We start from the raw sequence: 14,176 nt of genomic DNA, 5'->3' as shown, positions 1-14,176 counted from the left end.
TCATCCATCCACCCACCCATCCATCCATCCATCTATTCAAGATGACATTGGTTGGTTGGCTAGGACTACTTGTATCTTAATGCCAAAGGTCATTGCTGCAGGAGGAAGTAACTTTAATTGGAACCACAACCTCTGGCGACCTACCGGCATACATACACACAACCATACACTATGCGCAATCTGGAAAGGCCAATCAACCTTACAATGTGTGTCTTTGGATTTGTGGGGGGAAAGCAAAGAACCCAGAGGAAACTCCCTGATGGTGTGAGATGACAGAAATGATCCATAAAGTGCAAAGTCATACTTGATAACTGGAATCTCAAAGTGTAACAAAATGTAAAGCTTTTAAATACTGAATAAAGCCTACATACTGCAATATCAGTCTGTATCTCTTTTCCGGAGTGTGAATAAAAAGTAAGGAATAACCAAGTAAAGTAAAGTAAAATACTTACTAAAGTAAGTAGCTACGCCTTCTATTAGGGTTGTGCTACTGTAGGAAAATACAGCGTGGGTTTTTTTAGGTCTGGAAACCTAAGAAATGATGGAAAATATATTTTCAAGCAGGTCTGTTCGTTAAATTCCTGGCTTGTTGCAGGACACAAATCGCAGTTCATTGTTAATATTTTGTAATTATGTTTTCGGCATAAACAGAGCTACATTTCCCATTTTCTGTTATTAAAAAAACCATGACGTGTGTGCATTTTGCACTAAAACGGCTGGCGACGTTTTGAGTTATTAACGTGTGAGAGCGACCCTCCAGTGTTTCCCCCGCAGACAAATAAACACTCTCATGAAAAGCCTGGCACGCACACGCTCGCTGTGCCAAAAATATGTTACCGTCGGCTTTTATCTCTGCATCTGGTCTTTATCGATATGCCAACATGCCAACTGTCCCACTTCGGCCTTGAGATTTGTAAAAACGTTCATGTTTATTTGCAGTCGTTTCAATTCAGGCTTTTTTTATATGCAAATTGGACATCAATGTACAACAAAAACAGATGGATTTAAATCCCTATCACAGTTATAATCACACATTTGAGGTAACAAATTCACAATTTTACTCACAAGTTAAATCAGGTGTATATGAGCCTTGGGTTTTTCTGTACTGTTTATTATTTATTTTTTTTTACTGTTTTTATTTTAACGGATGTATTACATTTTATAGCCTCACTTTCAGGATTTAGGTATTTAGATTTAGGTTTTGCACTCGCTTTATAATTTTTTATCAGCTTCACTAGCATGCAGTTCACGTCTCTGAGGTTGCCAGATGTTTCTTGAGAAGCAGTTGCAGAAGTTTAAAAAAAAGGAGATGTGAAAAAGAGGAGAAATGAAATAGCATTTGTATTTGTAGTTTAGTTAAACAAAACAATGAAATGATGGTGTCCATAGGTAATTGGGAATAGAACCTTTTTTTTGCAACGCAAACACCATCTTACAGTAATGTCATTTGGTAGCTAAGATGCATTTTATGGTAGTATTTCAGAAAGAAAATGAAACCGAGAGGTGACATTACAACACTAAGGAATGTGTGGTATGCGAGAAGCTGTGGTGTGCGTGCCAATCTTCGACCGGAATTTTAAAATCTAAATTTGTCTGGAAAAATAATGCTTAATACCTAAGGTCATTTTAAGGCGATATAATAATGTGAAAGTAAATTTATGGGAGAATGTAAAAAAAAAAAAAAAAAAGAGAGACTGAAAAAAAAAAGTCCAGAGACTGAGTGAAGCCATGGAATTTTAAGCTTCTTTATCAGGCGACATAATTGTTTTGTACATAGTTTAATATTTATTTTGGTATGCTAAATGATAGGGAATAATGTCTAGGAAACATTGGAACTGAAAATCTGACAATAAATGTGATAATTGATAGTGGTTTGTAATAAATTTATACTTTTTCATGTAAAATATTTGGTCTTAAAACAAACCAACGAAACCAATAAACCAATAAACCAAATTTTGGGTATAAAATCCTCCTTAAGTACACGTACTGTATAACAAAATTCAGAATACATCCTGATCTGAGCTAAGGCCAATTAGCAGGAGTAATAGATAAGCCTCAGGATTGGATGCGACAACCTAAGAGAGGTACAATTCTATCAGCACTCTTTAGTGTAAAGGACTTTGTGGGGCTCTGAAAAAAATAATAAAATCACCTTGCAGCGCAGCACACACTCTCTCGTTCCATTTGCAGAAATAATGAGGCAGCCCTGTGAGGCAGCTAAGCGAGAATTTTCCCCTCTTCCGGAAATAAAGGTGAGGCCGAGAGTCCTGCGGCAACTCATAATGGGAGAAGTAGTAAATGCAGGGGGGGAAGAAGAGCTGGAGTATATAATTTAACTGAGAATTTGTTACATTCAGATAGATGGCGGAAGGTGTGTGTAGCTGTTTGACATCTTTATTGACCATTTGATTGCATTAGGGTAAGGCTGAAGTGATTCAGGGGTTGCTAGCATGTGAAAAACACACACACGCTTAGATTTCCCGTGAGGCGCTTTGTATTTATCGGCTTCATCATCTCGCATAACAACAGCTATTGACTCAGCGAGCGAACTGGACCTCACAAGTACACAGAGAAAGCGACTAGAGTAAGAACAAAATGTGTACAAGATGCAAATCTGCCTTCGAATCTTTCCGGGCTAATATTCACCTTGACGATGTGTCGCCTTAGTCAGCAGCTCCGTCTCAACGTTACCTTTTCATCATGTCGTGTGTTTTCGCTTCGCTCCCCTTTCGCCTTCATTTCTGCCACCTCAGGGATCACGTGTGAGTCTATGCTTTACTCAGAAGGATATTTACGTGCTTGGGGAAGAAAAAAAAAACTAATGGTTTCCTGATTGAATTTTCATTTCAGTACACCAGGATGCCAAATATCATATATATAATATGAATATAAATATTACATATTTGTCACACCTAAATGATTCGGATCAAACTAATTTTTATTATTACATCAAGATAACTGAAGTACTAATACAAAATGCAGTTTTTAACTGATTATATTATTAATTAAGGGAAAATCTGTTCTTGGCTTTCTTTAGAGACAAGAGCAGCATGGAGGGTGATTTTTTAAGATCTTTTAGCATGCTTCACTTTGTCACACAGATTCTATTTAAGTGATTTCTTGATTCAACAGGTCTGGGATCTGGCAGTAATCAGGCCTGGGTGTGTCAAGAGAAATTTAACTTTCCCAAAATTTGATTAATTACATTTTCGTTTATTTTTTCACCCAGGGCAAGCAGGTTTGGACAGCTTTTTTCCCCCCTCAAAAATGAAATCATCATTTTTGAAATTATATATATTTTTTTTACTCTGGTTATCTTTGTGTAATACAGTATTAAAATTTGTAAGAAGACCTTAATCATTTAAATGTGACAAATATGCTGCCTAGAAAAAAAAATAGAAAGAGACAAATACTTTTACTCAGCAGTGTAAAATAATTAACGCTGCATCTGATTATATGTTTTCTATTGCTATTTAAGTTTGGAAGCAGCATGGTTGAGGTTTAGCTTAGCATAGAATTAGCAAAGACATACACACACACACACACACACAAAAGAGACCACAAGCCATGTTGTTTCTTTTGTATAAAACATACTTACTGTAGTTTATAGTCTATAGTTTACTTAAAAAATGTCAATCTGTCTTTTCTCGGCTAGTCAGCCATTTAGGTTTCTTAGTTAGCTAGTTAGTTTTTGTTAATTTATGTTTTATGTAGCACCTTGGTCCTGGAGGAACTTTGTTTAGTTTCACTGTGTACTAAACTGTATATGGTTGAAATGACAATAAAAGCCTACTTGAACTTAAACACACACACACACACACACACACACACACAGTAGATAGTTACATGCATGCTAATGCCATACCCTCATTTTTTAAGCTACATTTTCAAAGTGACCTTATGAGTCAAAATATTTGACAATTTTCTAGGGGTGGATGCGTTCAGGTACCAGGGTTGCGAAAATGTACTTAAAAAGGAAAAAAAAAAATATGAGTCATGACAATGGATGTTTGAAGTATAAAATGGATCAAGATACATGGACATGTGCAAATCTAATGGCACCCCAGAAAGTGATGTTCGCAGTAAGATGATTGCTAGCTTTAAGAGTGTGCCCTTGATCCTGAACAGAGATCTGGCTTTGAGGAGACACTAAAACATTTTCAAGTGCTAGGGCTAATGCTTTCTCCGGCTTGCCAGCTGCTATCCCAGAATGCCGTGCAATTATTCATGTAAAACCAGTGGTACTCTTTCAAAGGTAATAACTATTACCCTGAATGTAAGGATCACGCAATCTCCCTGTCTCTTTCATCTCTGCTCTCCTCCTACTCCTCCTTGGCCTACTTTCCTCCTCGCCTGCGGACTCAATAATCCTTTCTTTAATGAGAGGAGGCAACTGCCGAGATGATTTCAGTCCTAAATTTGTGCACCCTGAACACAATAACGACCGAGACGGAAGCTGGTGCCATTTTCGCTTTTATATTTGGTTTCTTATGCCGTCTGCCAGCTGCCTGCCTTCTTGCCTTCTGTTAGGCAATGCTTGTAAATGACTCGCGTGCACACAGCAGCTCTAATGATCAGGGAGTTTTTATGTTAAAAAACAAGCACGCCTGATGTTATTCTACTGCACAAACCAGTCAATACATGATATGATCAAATTATTAAGATTTTCGAGAGATGCACAGCTTTTGAAAGCAACGTACGACAAAATGACTGAAGTGCAAAATGGATGATTGTGTAATATAGTGCATGCGTCAAACTGTGTTTGTGAATGAGTGTGTTCAGAGGAGCGGAAATTCATCACGATGCAGATGGATCCCTTAAGCCAAAATGAACAACAAGGAAAAGCCACAAATGTAGCTAAAAATAAGTGTTCTTTTATACGTAAAAACTTACAAATATTAGTTTATATACAGTATAATAAATGTATAAATTACGTTTACTCGTAGGGATGGGAATCACCAAGGCCACCTGATACAATATTATATTATTACGATACCTAGGTTCTGATTCGATTCGGTAAGTCTGACGATTTTATAAATATACCAATTTTCAATTCTGTTTTTTTTTCTCCTTAGATTTTGTTACAATTCTAAATAAACCTTGAATGTAATGTGCTCCTATCACACAGGATGCTCTGCTGCCGGCCAACCTGTGAACAGTTTTTGAGGGCACTACCTGTAGGATTATTGAAGAATTGCATCATTTTACCACCTCAAATGGAAAAATACCCTTTTGAGTGTTGGTAAACTTCTAATTCTATAGTCTTCTTTGGCATATATTTATTACTTTCTATACTGTAAAACAATGCTGGAGGCATCCAAAATATGCAATAATCTCCTTTAAACAGTTGATATTGAGATGTATCTGCTTCTTATGCTCTGTAAAGCCTTTATAACGGCTCTAATATGATGCTGTTTGTTAATTGGTGAGTTCCGAGGCTGGTGACTCTAAATGAACTTTAAGTTTTGGTCTTGCTTTGCTGGGAAGGTCCTTATTAGAGACAGTTTCATCATGGTGCTTGATGGGTTTTGCAAATGCACTCGACAATACTGCAATTGCAAAAACTACAATATTGGAACAGGTACTGGTCCAGAACAGCTGACCTTTATGTCTAAAAACAACAACTGACTGTTACTTTTGTATTTACCTAATTACCTAATGCCTTAAATACCTAATACCTGCCGTGATCTGTTGCTTTTTTATTTACCACAATTGTAAAGAGTGCTTGTTTGTACAACAATTTGAACCATTAAACCATCTTTTGACTTTTCTAAACAGGGATGATTTTTGTGTTGTCTCATTTTTGTTTTGTTGTGACTGTTGGGTGTAAAAATCACAGAACAACAAGATTTCTGAAATGCTCAAACCAGTCCATTCGGCAACCATGCCAGGGTCAACAATGAAACTTTTTCCACTGTTGTGATGTTTGACACGAACGTTACATTGTGAAGTTCTTCACTCATATCTATGAGACTTTTTTCTGCTGAGGTTGTCCTGGCGGAGGTATTCCTATTAAAGTGGGTTTAGAGTGTGACAGAAAAATATTAAATAAAATGCAACAATATAATCTGGACTTGGTGTGAGGGCCAGACAGATCTATTAGTGTAGACAGTGTCATGGCGCTTTTGTCCGAACTCCAGCATCCACCAAACAATAACTTTGAAATTTCACATGGGACTCCTGCTGCTGATTTTGCTCTTGTATGAATTGCTTGGTCCGAGTAATCTGTTCACCTTTCTTCAAAGCACAAAACAAATAAATGGAAAAGAACATCAGTCGAAGCAAACCTCCAGTGGAACCTTTCAATGGAAAAATCAAAGCAAAACAAAAATAAATCAACCGAGGTGAACGAAAAGACTTGCACTGGTTGCATATGAAGAAAAAAATTAACAAATGTATATTAGGCACAATCATTTTGTCACTCACTCCTCCTCTTCCTCCTCCTCCTTGTTCTCAACACCATGCCTAATTCTAAAGCTTGCTCTTAGCTGGGGCGCATTGATATTCACCGCCAACTCTTCGCCTAATTAATGAAGCGCAAGTTTGCATTTGCATAACGAACCCGGGCGTGCCTAAAACCCGAGTGGCGGGATGAAAAATCGCTCCGTACCTGTCGATGATTCCGCACATGTCCATCTGGAGGTCGCTGAAGTTTCCGACAAGCATCTGCTGCACCTTGATCAGATCCACGAGTCCCTCGTCCAGGTGTATGAGGCGCATACATCCTTGGAAGACGTTGGAGGGCTTCCTGCATCCATCATCTGTAATTGGACATCCTGGGGGTAAAAGCAGAGGAATGAGTCAGCAGACTTCCACCAGATGCATTGTGGTTTAGTAGCTCAGAAAAAAATAATAAAATAAAACAGAAAAGAAGTGTTGTGTAAATGACAACAAAAAAATGAACTCTTATGGGCGAATCTCTGAATTTAGACAGATGAACCTGAGATAAGTAGACTTAAGGGACATACTAGTAATTAAAGTCATAAAATTTTTATGTCAGCATCAGCCACCTTTGCGTCTGTCTGCACTCGAAACGTTTACTGCATGTACCCTGAGCAGGAACGATTGAATGAGAATCTCAGCCTAATTTAGCTTGCTCTAAACTTGTCACATTAATATTCAGTGCCAAATGTTTGTCTAATTAATGAAGTTTATATTTGCATGATGAAGTCAAATGCATCTTTAATGTAGTCGAACTTCTACAAAACAACTTCCTGTGCTATTATACACCCATCAGCCCAAACACTAACGTCATCGCCAGGTGAATTAAAAAAACATTGATTAATAACTAGTGACATGATTATGAGCACCAAAGGCTCATTTAGTCTGATTCGTCTGGTCTGATTGCAGAAAAGCCAATTTAGCACAAAAAAAGATTATTGTTGGTTATAACAAAAAGGCACCAGCAGCCCAAATCTCAATACGAACTAGCATCCGTGGGATACGCCAGACAAACAAGTCCGATCTACTAACCCATCCACCAACACTCGTTGCCAGAAACCCCAGAGGTCCTGTGGAATTATGTCCAAAGGACAAGAGCTGCTCCACCAGCAGAAGCAGAACCTAAACAATATTTGGCTTAATATTTTGCCTTCGTAATGTAATGGTTGAATGATGTTTACTGTAAGCATCTACTGTATACATAGTCTTTCAATCACCTACCTATGTGTTTTTGTTCTGTAAATGTCAAATAAACTCCATAAAGAAAGCTGTATAATCAAGGATTAAACAATTTATTCACTAAACAAAAGGGTACATACATAATCTGTTCTGTAGGTCAAGTTGTTACTATAGAAATGATTTGGTATTATGGTATGAATATTAACCTTTGATTATTTGCATTGTATTAGAACAAGATTCGGAAAACATCATGAACATCATTTAGCATTTAACCATCTTTCTTAATGAAGACATAAACACCAACCCCTAAAAGATTGAGAGAACGTTCAGCAAGTCTACGTCCTAAGAAAAAGGGTCCTAAAAACATTTTTTTTTCAAACAGTAAAAAGTGAAGGAAATAAAACAATATTTCAATATACAGCATTTTCCTCAAATTTAAGATCTGAAATATAGTAAAACTTGTTTTTTCTGCAAAACTTAAGATACACCTATTTAGAATGGCTTTTCATATTTTTAGTTTCATGTTTTATTTTGATTTAATGCTGTAAAACACCCTGGTTGCTGTAAGGTTTTATACAAATTAATGATTGATTGATTGATTGATTGATGCTATATGCCCTCTTCCATGCTCATTCTTGCACAGATATCCATGATCAGCTTTTAGAAAGCAAGGCCGATTTTGGCCCTGTTGGCTCCAGAAAAACCTACAAAAGCATCCCTTCCAGTTTAGGACTTGCCCTCTTTTGGTTTAAAGATGAATAGAACTTGCATGGTGGGCGGTCCCCATAATGAGTTTGTATTTTTTTTTTATTATAATTCAATTATTTCTTCAAAATATTTTTTTAAAGCGGTGCTAAGGCTTAAAACCACCACCTTACGAACAATAACATAGTAACCCACTGCTTTACATTCACAAGCAGACCTTTGAGCATTTATTACAGTACACTCTATCCCTAAATTATGTCATTTAATTGGGCCCTATTATGCAAAATACACTAATTTTAGTCATTTCTATTGTATAGGCCTTTTTGTTATTACAAGCCAAGTACAGTAGTTGATCAATTGGAATGGTTATTACCGTCGCGCTCACCGCCGCGTGAAAACGTCAGCGGCCAAAATAAATCAGTTGCATTTCAAAGTCATTCGTAAAATGGCCGCCAGGTGGCGCAAAGTGACATTTTCGCTCGTTGCCGTAAATACAACAGTGACCGTTATACAGCGTATCTCTGTATCTGTTTATTGTTATTTAAGTTCTGGATTATTTCAGGTACTTTAAACACATTGTTGGGTTGCTCATGTTGGCTCATATGAGATGTAGTTTACAAATTAACACCTGGTTGGGTTATTTTGACCCAACAACTGGTTTATTCATTATTCTTTCCTTTCTCCAAATATCAGCCTGCAGAATGTTTGAAATATTACTGTTTATTGTGTTACAGGTGTAGTTTTAAGAGTTGTTTAGGCAGGAATGCATGTGTATACAGCTCAAAACCTCCATCAGTTGTTAAAGATAGCGGCTATTTAGAAAAAATGCCCAGTGATTTCTGAGCTTCAGGAAATCTCCCGGCGCTCTGCGCATAACACCGGGCCAACTCATGTCGGAAAGAATTTATAAACGGTTTCTAAACGTGGGCTATTGTTTTTTTTTTACTTATAGTATTTGTTGATTTAATTTAAATGAAGTTTGGGCTCAGGACTTCAGAATCGTGATTCTCCTCATTAATTTACTCCATAGTTTTAATCAGCGCTCAGCCGCATGCATTAAGTTTTCCAGAGCGCACCGGCAGAAGTAGACTAATGATTATGAACGCGTCGGGAAAACAGCAAGCAGACTTTAAAAAAAACGTTTGCGTTCATTTTCTGACGCGCTCAAGTTCACCAAAAACAATACAGAGCAGCGCAGCTTACAACACTTACAAAATCACAACACTTACAAAATCACAACGTTTTTTCGTTATTGTGAGTGCGCTTAAATAAAAGTTAAGTCTTATAAAGGCATGTAGTCTTATATAGTTTTATTATATAGTTTTTGCACATTAATCTGACAGCAATTTTTTCAGCCTGTCACGGCGTGCGCCCAAATCAATATCGCTCCTCGCTCACTAGTTAGGCGGCCTCCCCTTCAGACATGAGAAGCAGCGGGACCGCAGAATTACACATGACTGGTGAGCTATCGTTACTATGGTTGCCCGGGCTTGCACTCCGCGCTATAAAATACTCGGGGTTTGTTGGGCTACAGTGGATTTTACTACGCGCTGTGTATGCAGCGCGCGTGCAACAACGCGGAAGTGCGGCATGCAAGCAGGGCAAATGGAATGCGCCCCGGTGACTTCAAAGGAGCGAGAGGTGGGAGGGGGCCATCCGCGGAGAGCAGAGTCAGCGCGAGCAGACGGATGGCCATTGCACTCACACCGCGTAGTAAAATCCACTGTAACCCAACAAACCCCAATCATCACCAGCCGTGCCTTATTCCGTCATGTCATGTGGGCATTATAAGCTTTGTATTGAAAACTTCTAACTAAAAAGTGGCAGCTGGCACGCCTAAAAATAGACGCAGGTTATTTTTTTAATAGTCTAAATAAAAACCCTCCGATTTAATTTCCTATAGTCTAACCAGCGCTCAACCGCACGCATAGTTTTCCCGAGCGCGAGGAATTTTTTTTGTGCTAAATAATGTTTATGCAGTATAAGAATTCCTATTAATCCTGGGTTGTTCTTTTAGTGTCACTATAGTGCTTTACAATGCCAGACAACATTCAAATACAAATGATTCACCCTCCCCAGGTGTGAATCGGCTGTTCTCACCTATACATTCAGAGAAACTGTAATGGACCTCTCCACACTTTAAAAACCACTTGAATCTGAGGCTCTTCTGGAGACTTTCAGTGATTTCAATTTGTGTAATTTTAATCTCCTGGATTCTAGATTCTAAAGTTGACATTGTTACCTTTTTTAATCATTGGAATGGAAGAACTTGTTATTTTCCTTATGATAGCATAAATTGCATTGTTTTTAATCAGTCTATACACAATAATATTATTTGGTATTTATTTTTTTTATTTTTTTTTAAACGGGTATGGGGGCTATCTTGGTTCATTAATCTCCGTGCCTGGTTTAGTATTCAGTGCGCATCTGTTATATTACAACTATCATAACACTCAAATACCTTTTATTGGGGGTTAAGTGACTGATGTGCCTAACATTTTTCAGCTGAGCCTTTGTTTCACTGAATAATCAACCACCGCGACACCCCCCTCTCTCTCACACACACACAGAGCCGACCAAATCATTAGCACGTCCCTCCCCCAAACAGCACAGACATTTACTTACACCTGAACTGAGTTGTTTGAGTAACATGGGTCGAACCCGTTACAAATCATAACAGTCTACTGCATTTCATTCTTATAATAACGCAAAAACACAAGCGGGGCTGAAAGACCGACATCAGCTGACGCAGTAGAACGTCCTAACACTGTTTTAATTTTATGGTAATTTATTTCAGTTAATAAATCTACTATAAATTTAAAGAACACAAGAAATAAGGACACAAATCCATACACGCTTTTTTTCTACTTACAAGTGATAGAATCAAAAGGCTCACTGTGTTAACATTTATTGTGCTTAAATTTGATCCTAATAAGATTTGATTTAATTTAAATTCTAGAACAGTGGCAGCTGGAACACCTAAAACAGATGCAGGATTATTTTTTTATAATCTAAATAAAATGCTGTTTTAAACGTGGGCTATTGTTATTTACATGCAATATTTGTTAATTTAATTTAAATGGGGTTTGGTCTCCGGAATGTTGAGCATCAGGATCCTCTTCTTTACTTTCCTACGTAGAATCAGCGCTTAATCGCACGCATTAAGTTTTGTAAATTCGTTTAATGTTTAATAGTAAATAATGACCCCCGTTGCGCTTTTCCCACCGCTCGGAAAACCTTATGAAATACAAGTTTAGGACAATTATGATGATCTGCCACGGCGTGCGCGTGTGATGGGTGTACGCCCAAATCTACTATAACTACTCCCTCACTCCGTAGGCTCCCTGAATAGGCAGCAAATGGACGGGAGCCGCCTATTTGTGCCGGCTGGCGATAATTAACGTTAATATGATCTCGGGCTTGCTCCGCATTATAAAAGCAAGGCGCGGAGGTTTGTCTGAGGTCTGGGAAGTACGTGATGTAATGGAGAATATAAAAAAAAGCATGTCAGTGGGGAGATGTGACGCGGCCCAGGCGCTTTAAACAAGGGCACTAGAATTCCGCCCTTTGATCTCCGCGCTGAGGACAGCGCGAGAAAGAGCTGCGCGAGCTCCCGCGGCACCTTCACTCCCGCACCGTGCCCGCCCTCGCAGCCCCGCTGCCGAAGAGGAAAAGTGTGGTTAGGTTTTTGCGTCAGCGAGAACTCGCGCCGGCCATCGACAGCGGGAGAAGCGCCGTTACGAGGGAGCGTGCAGGAGCGCTGCCTCCGCGTGCTCAGTTCTGCCACTCGCACCAACACTTATCGTCAGCTGTGTGCCCGCATGCCAGTGTGGCACAGCCCCCAGGACTGCACATGCACAACCTTTATCCCATTCTTTCCATTCTCCCTCCTTCAACACTTTCCTTCCCCATTTTGCCTAAATAAATTACCCTTTTCCCGTAAGACCTCTCCTCGTGTCCGTGCTTTATGGTGCCGCCCGTGCAACATGGGTCGAATCCGTTACAGATCATAACAGTCTACTGCATTTCATTCTTATAATAACGCACAAACACAAGCGGGGCTGAATGACCAACATCAGCTGACGCAGTAGAACGTCCTGACAATGTTATAATTTTTATGGTCATTTATTTTAGTTAATAAATCTACTATAAATTTAAAGAACACAAGATATAAGACGACACAAAACCCTACACGCGTCTTTTCTAATTACACATGATAAAATTTAAAGGCTCACTGTGTTAACATTTTATTTTGTTTAAATTTGATCCTAATAAGATTTAATTTAATTTAAATTCTACATTTGTATCGTCATTTTAGTTCTGTGATTATAAATTTGTTTAACTACAATGTTTTACTTGATTTTATCCGCTACTACGTGCAGTTCTAAAACTCCGTGTCTCATTAATCCAGCAGAGAATGAACTAAGGCATGAGGCGTCAGTCTGTAGTTATATAGCGCCACTCAACGGTAAAAGCCAGCAAACGCACAAAGCCAAACGGTACCGCCGAGCGCGGCGACGGTAGGACCTACAGTCCGATTGATTAACCACTGTAAATTTTCCCCTATTATGACCTCATAAAAGAAGATCCTCTCCCCCAGCTTGTCGTTTAGCCCAGGATCTCGTTTACAAAGAAATGGTACAAAGACAATGAAATGGTAAAATATGGGACGTTTAATTGTTTAGTATAACACAAACACTTTAGTTGTAAGTGTTACATTCTGACGTTTTAGTATACCTGTAGCGGTTAAAATTAGACGTATCAAACACAGCTGTTTACAATTTTTGCAAACGTCCCTTCAGAGGCTCATTTTTCGTTCTGGTGAACAACATCAAAAAAAAAAAAAAGATTAATCTCAAAATTATGCACTGCTATTCCTAAAGGAAAAAAAGTGGCCAAGTCCATATTACTAATAAATAGCGACATGTTCTGATATAATGCAGCAGGGCTTGAATGATTTAAAGCCCTGCTCTGGCAAATCTCATTTTCTGCGTGATCCTTTACAGCGTGCGGTTTCAGCTTCAGGGCAAAAAAAAAAAAAAAAAAAGTGAGGATATGCTGGCGAACGGAGCAGCGCTTCGACGCGATCCCTTGTGTGGTGCTGAGACGCCGCTGGCGCTCCCGCCAATTAGTGAGTTAAAGGTAATTAAACCACATGCTCGCTCTCTGTAGGAGCGAACAGAATGGAAGAGATGCTGGGAGACTGGATCTCTCTTGAGCAGCTTGAGCTGTAAATGAATCTCTGTGTTTTTTGCAGCAGGCAGCGTATCTGGGAAGTATTTCACCGAAAAAAAACTTTAATAGTAAAAGTCGAGGCAACTTTGCGGTAGTGTTTTAGTATCAAACCTGCGTTGGAACTCATTAGTGTTGCTTCGCAAGTTCTGCTGAATGTTAAGAAATCTCCCGGGAGAAGAACTGATGAAGCTCCTCAGACGCGTGATGACTCACCGCACAATTTTATTTTTTTTTTTTACAAACAGATATTTTAAATCACCTGGATGACTCCATCATGGTGGAACAAATCTATTTTTGTCACAAACGTTATTTTGTTCTTCTAACCCCCCCAACTTCTCCACGCCTGCTGCTCATTGTGATAATGTACCTTTCATGCACTGTACTGGGAGCCAATATTTAAGTAAGGAATAAAACAGGACATTAAACATGATGGAATATTTTATGATGCCATGATGCAATAACTAACAGCACCTCATGATGCGTTTTGTTCTTCTGAAAAACGACAACAATTTGACAACAATTGCAATGTTTAGTTATTACCTTTTACATTCCTGTCCTTATTACTGTATGTTTCATGCTGTGGAACATCGACACAGCAAACGAGTTCTTTCTTGCC

The 14,176-nt window shown here is 38.7% G+C and overlaps 1 protein-coding gene across 2 annotated transcripts in view; it reads right to left on the bottom strand.

The window, feature by feature from the left end:
- Positions 1-14,176, bottom strand: part of cntnap3 (contactin associated protein family member 3) — a 163,375-nt gene that overhangs the window by 64,574 nt on the left and 84,625 nt on the right. For both annotated transcript variants that reach the window (XM_053516446.1, XM_053516447.1), the window contains exon 10: positions 6,611-6,776. In XM_053516446.1, coding sequence (XP_053372421.1) covers positions 6,611-6,776 — 166 coding nt within the window. The remainder of the gene's footprint in view (positions 1-6,610; positions 6,777-14,176) is intronic.

Source organism: Clarias gariepinus, chromosome 17, assembly GCF_024256425.1.
Source record: "Clarias gariepinus isolate MV-2021 ecotype Netherlands chromosome 17, CGAR_prim_01v2, whole genome shotgun sequence".
Taxonomy (NCBI): domain Eukaryota; kingdom Metazoa; phylum Chordata; class Actinopteri; order Siluriformes; family Clariidae; genus Clarias; species Clarias gariepinus.
Note: the sequence above shows the minus strand (reverse complement) of the source record. Positions and strands in the feature narration are given on the sequence as shown.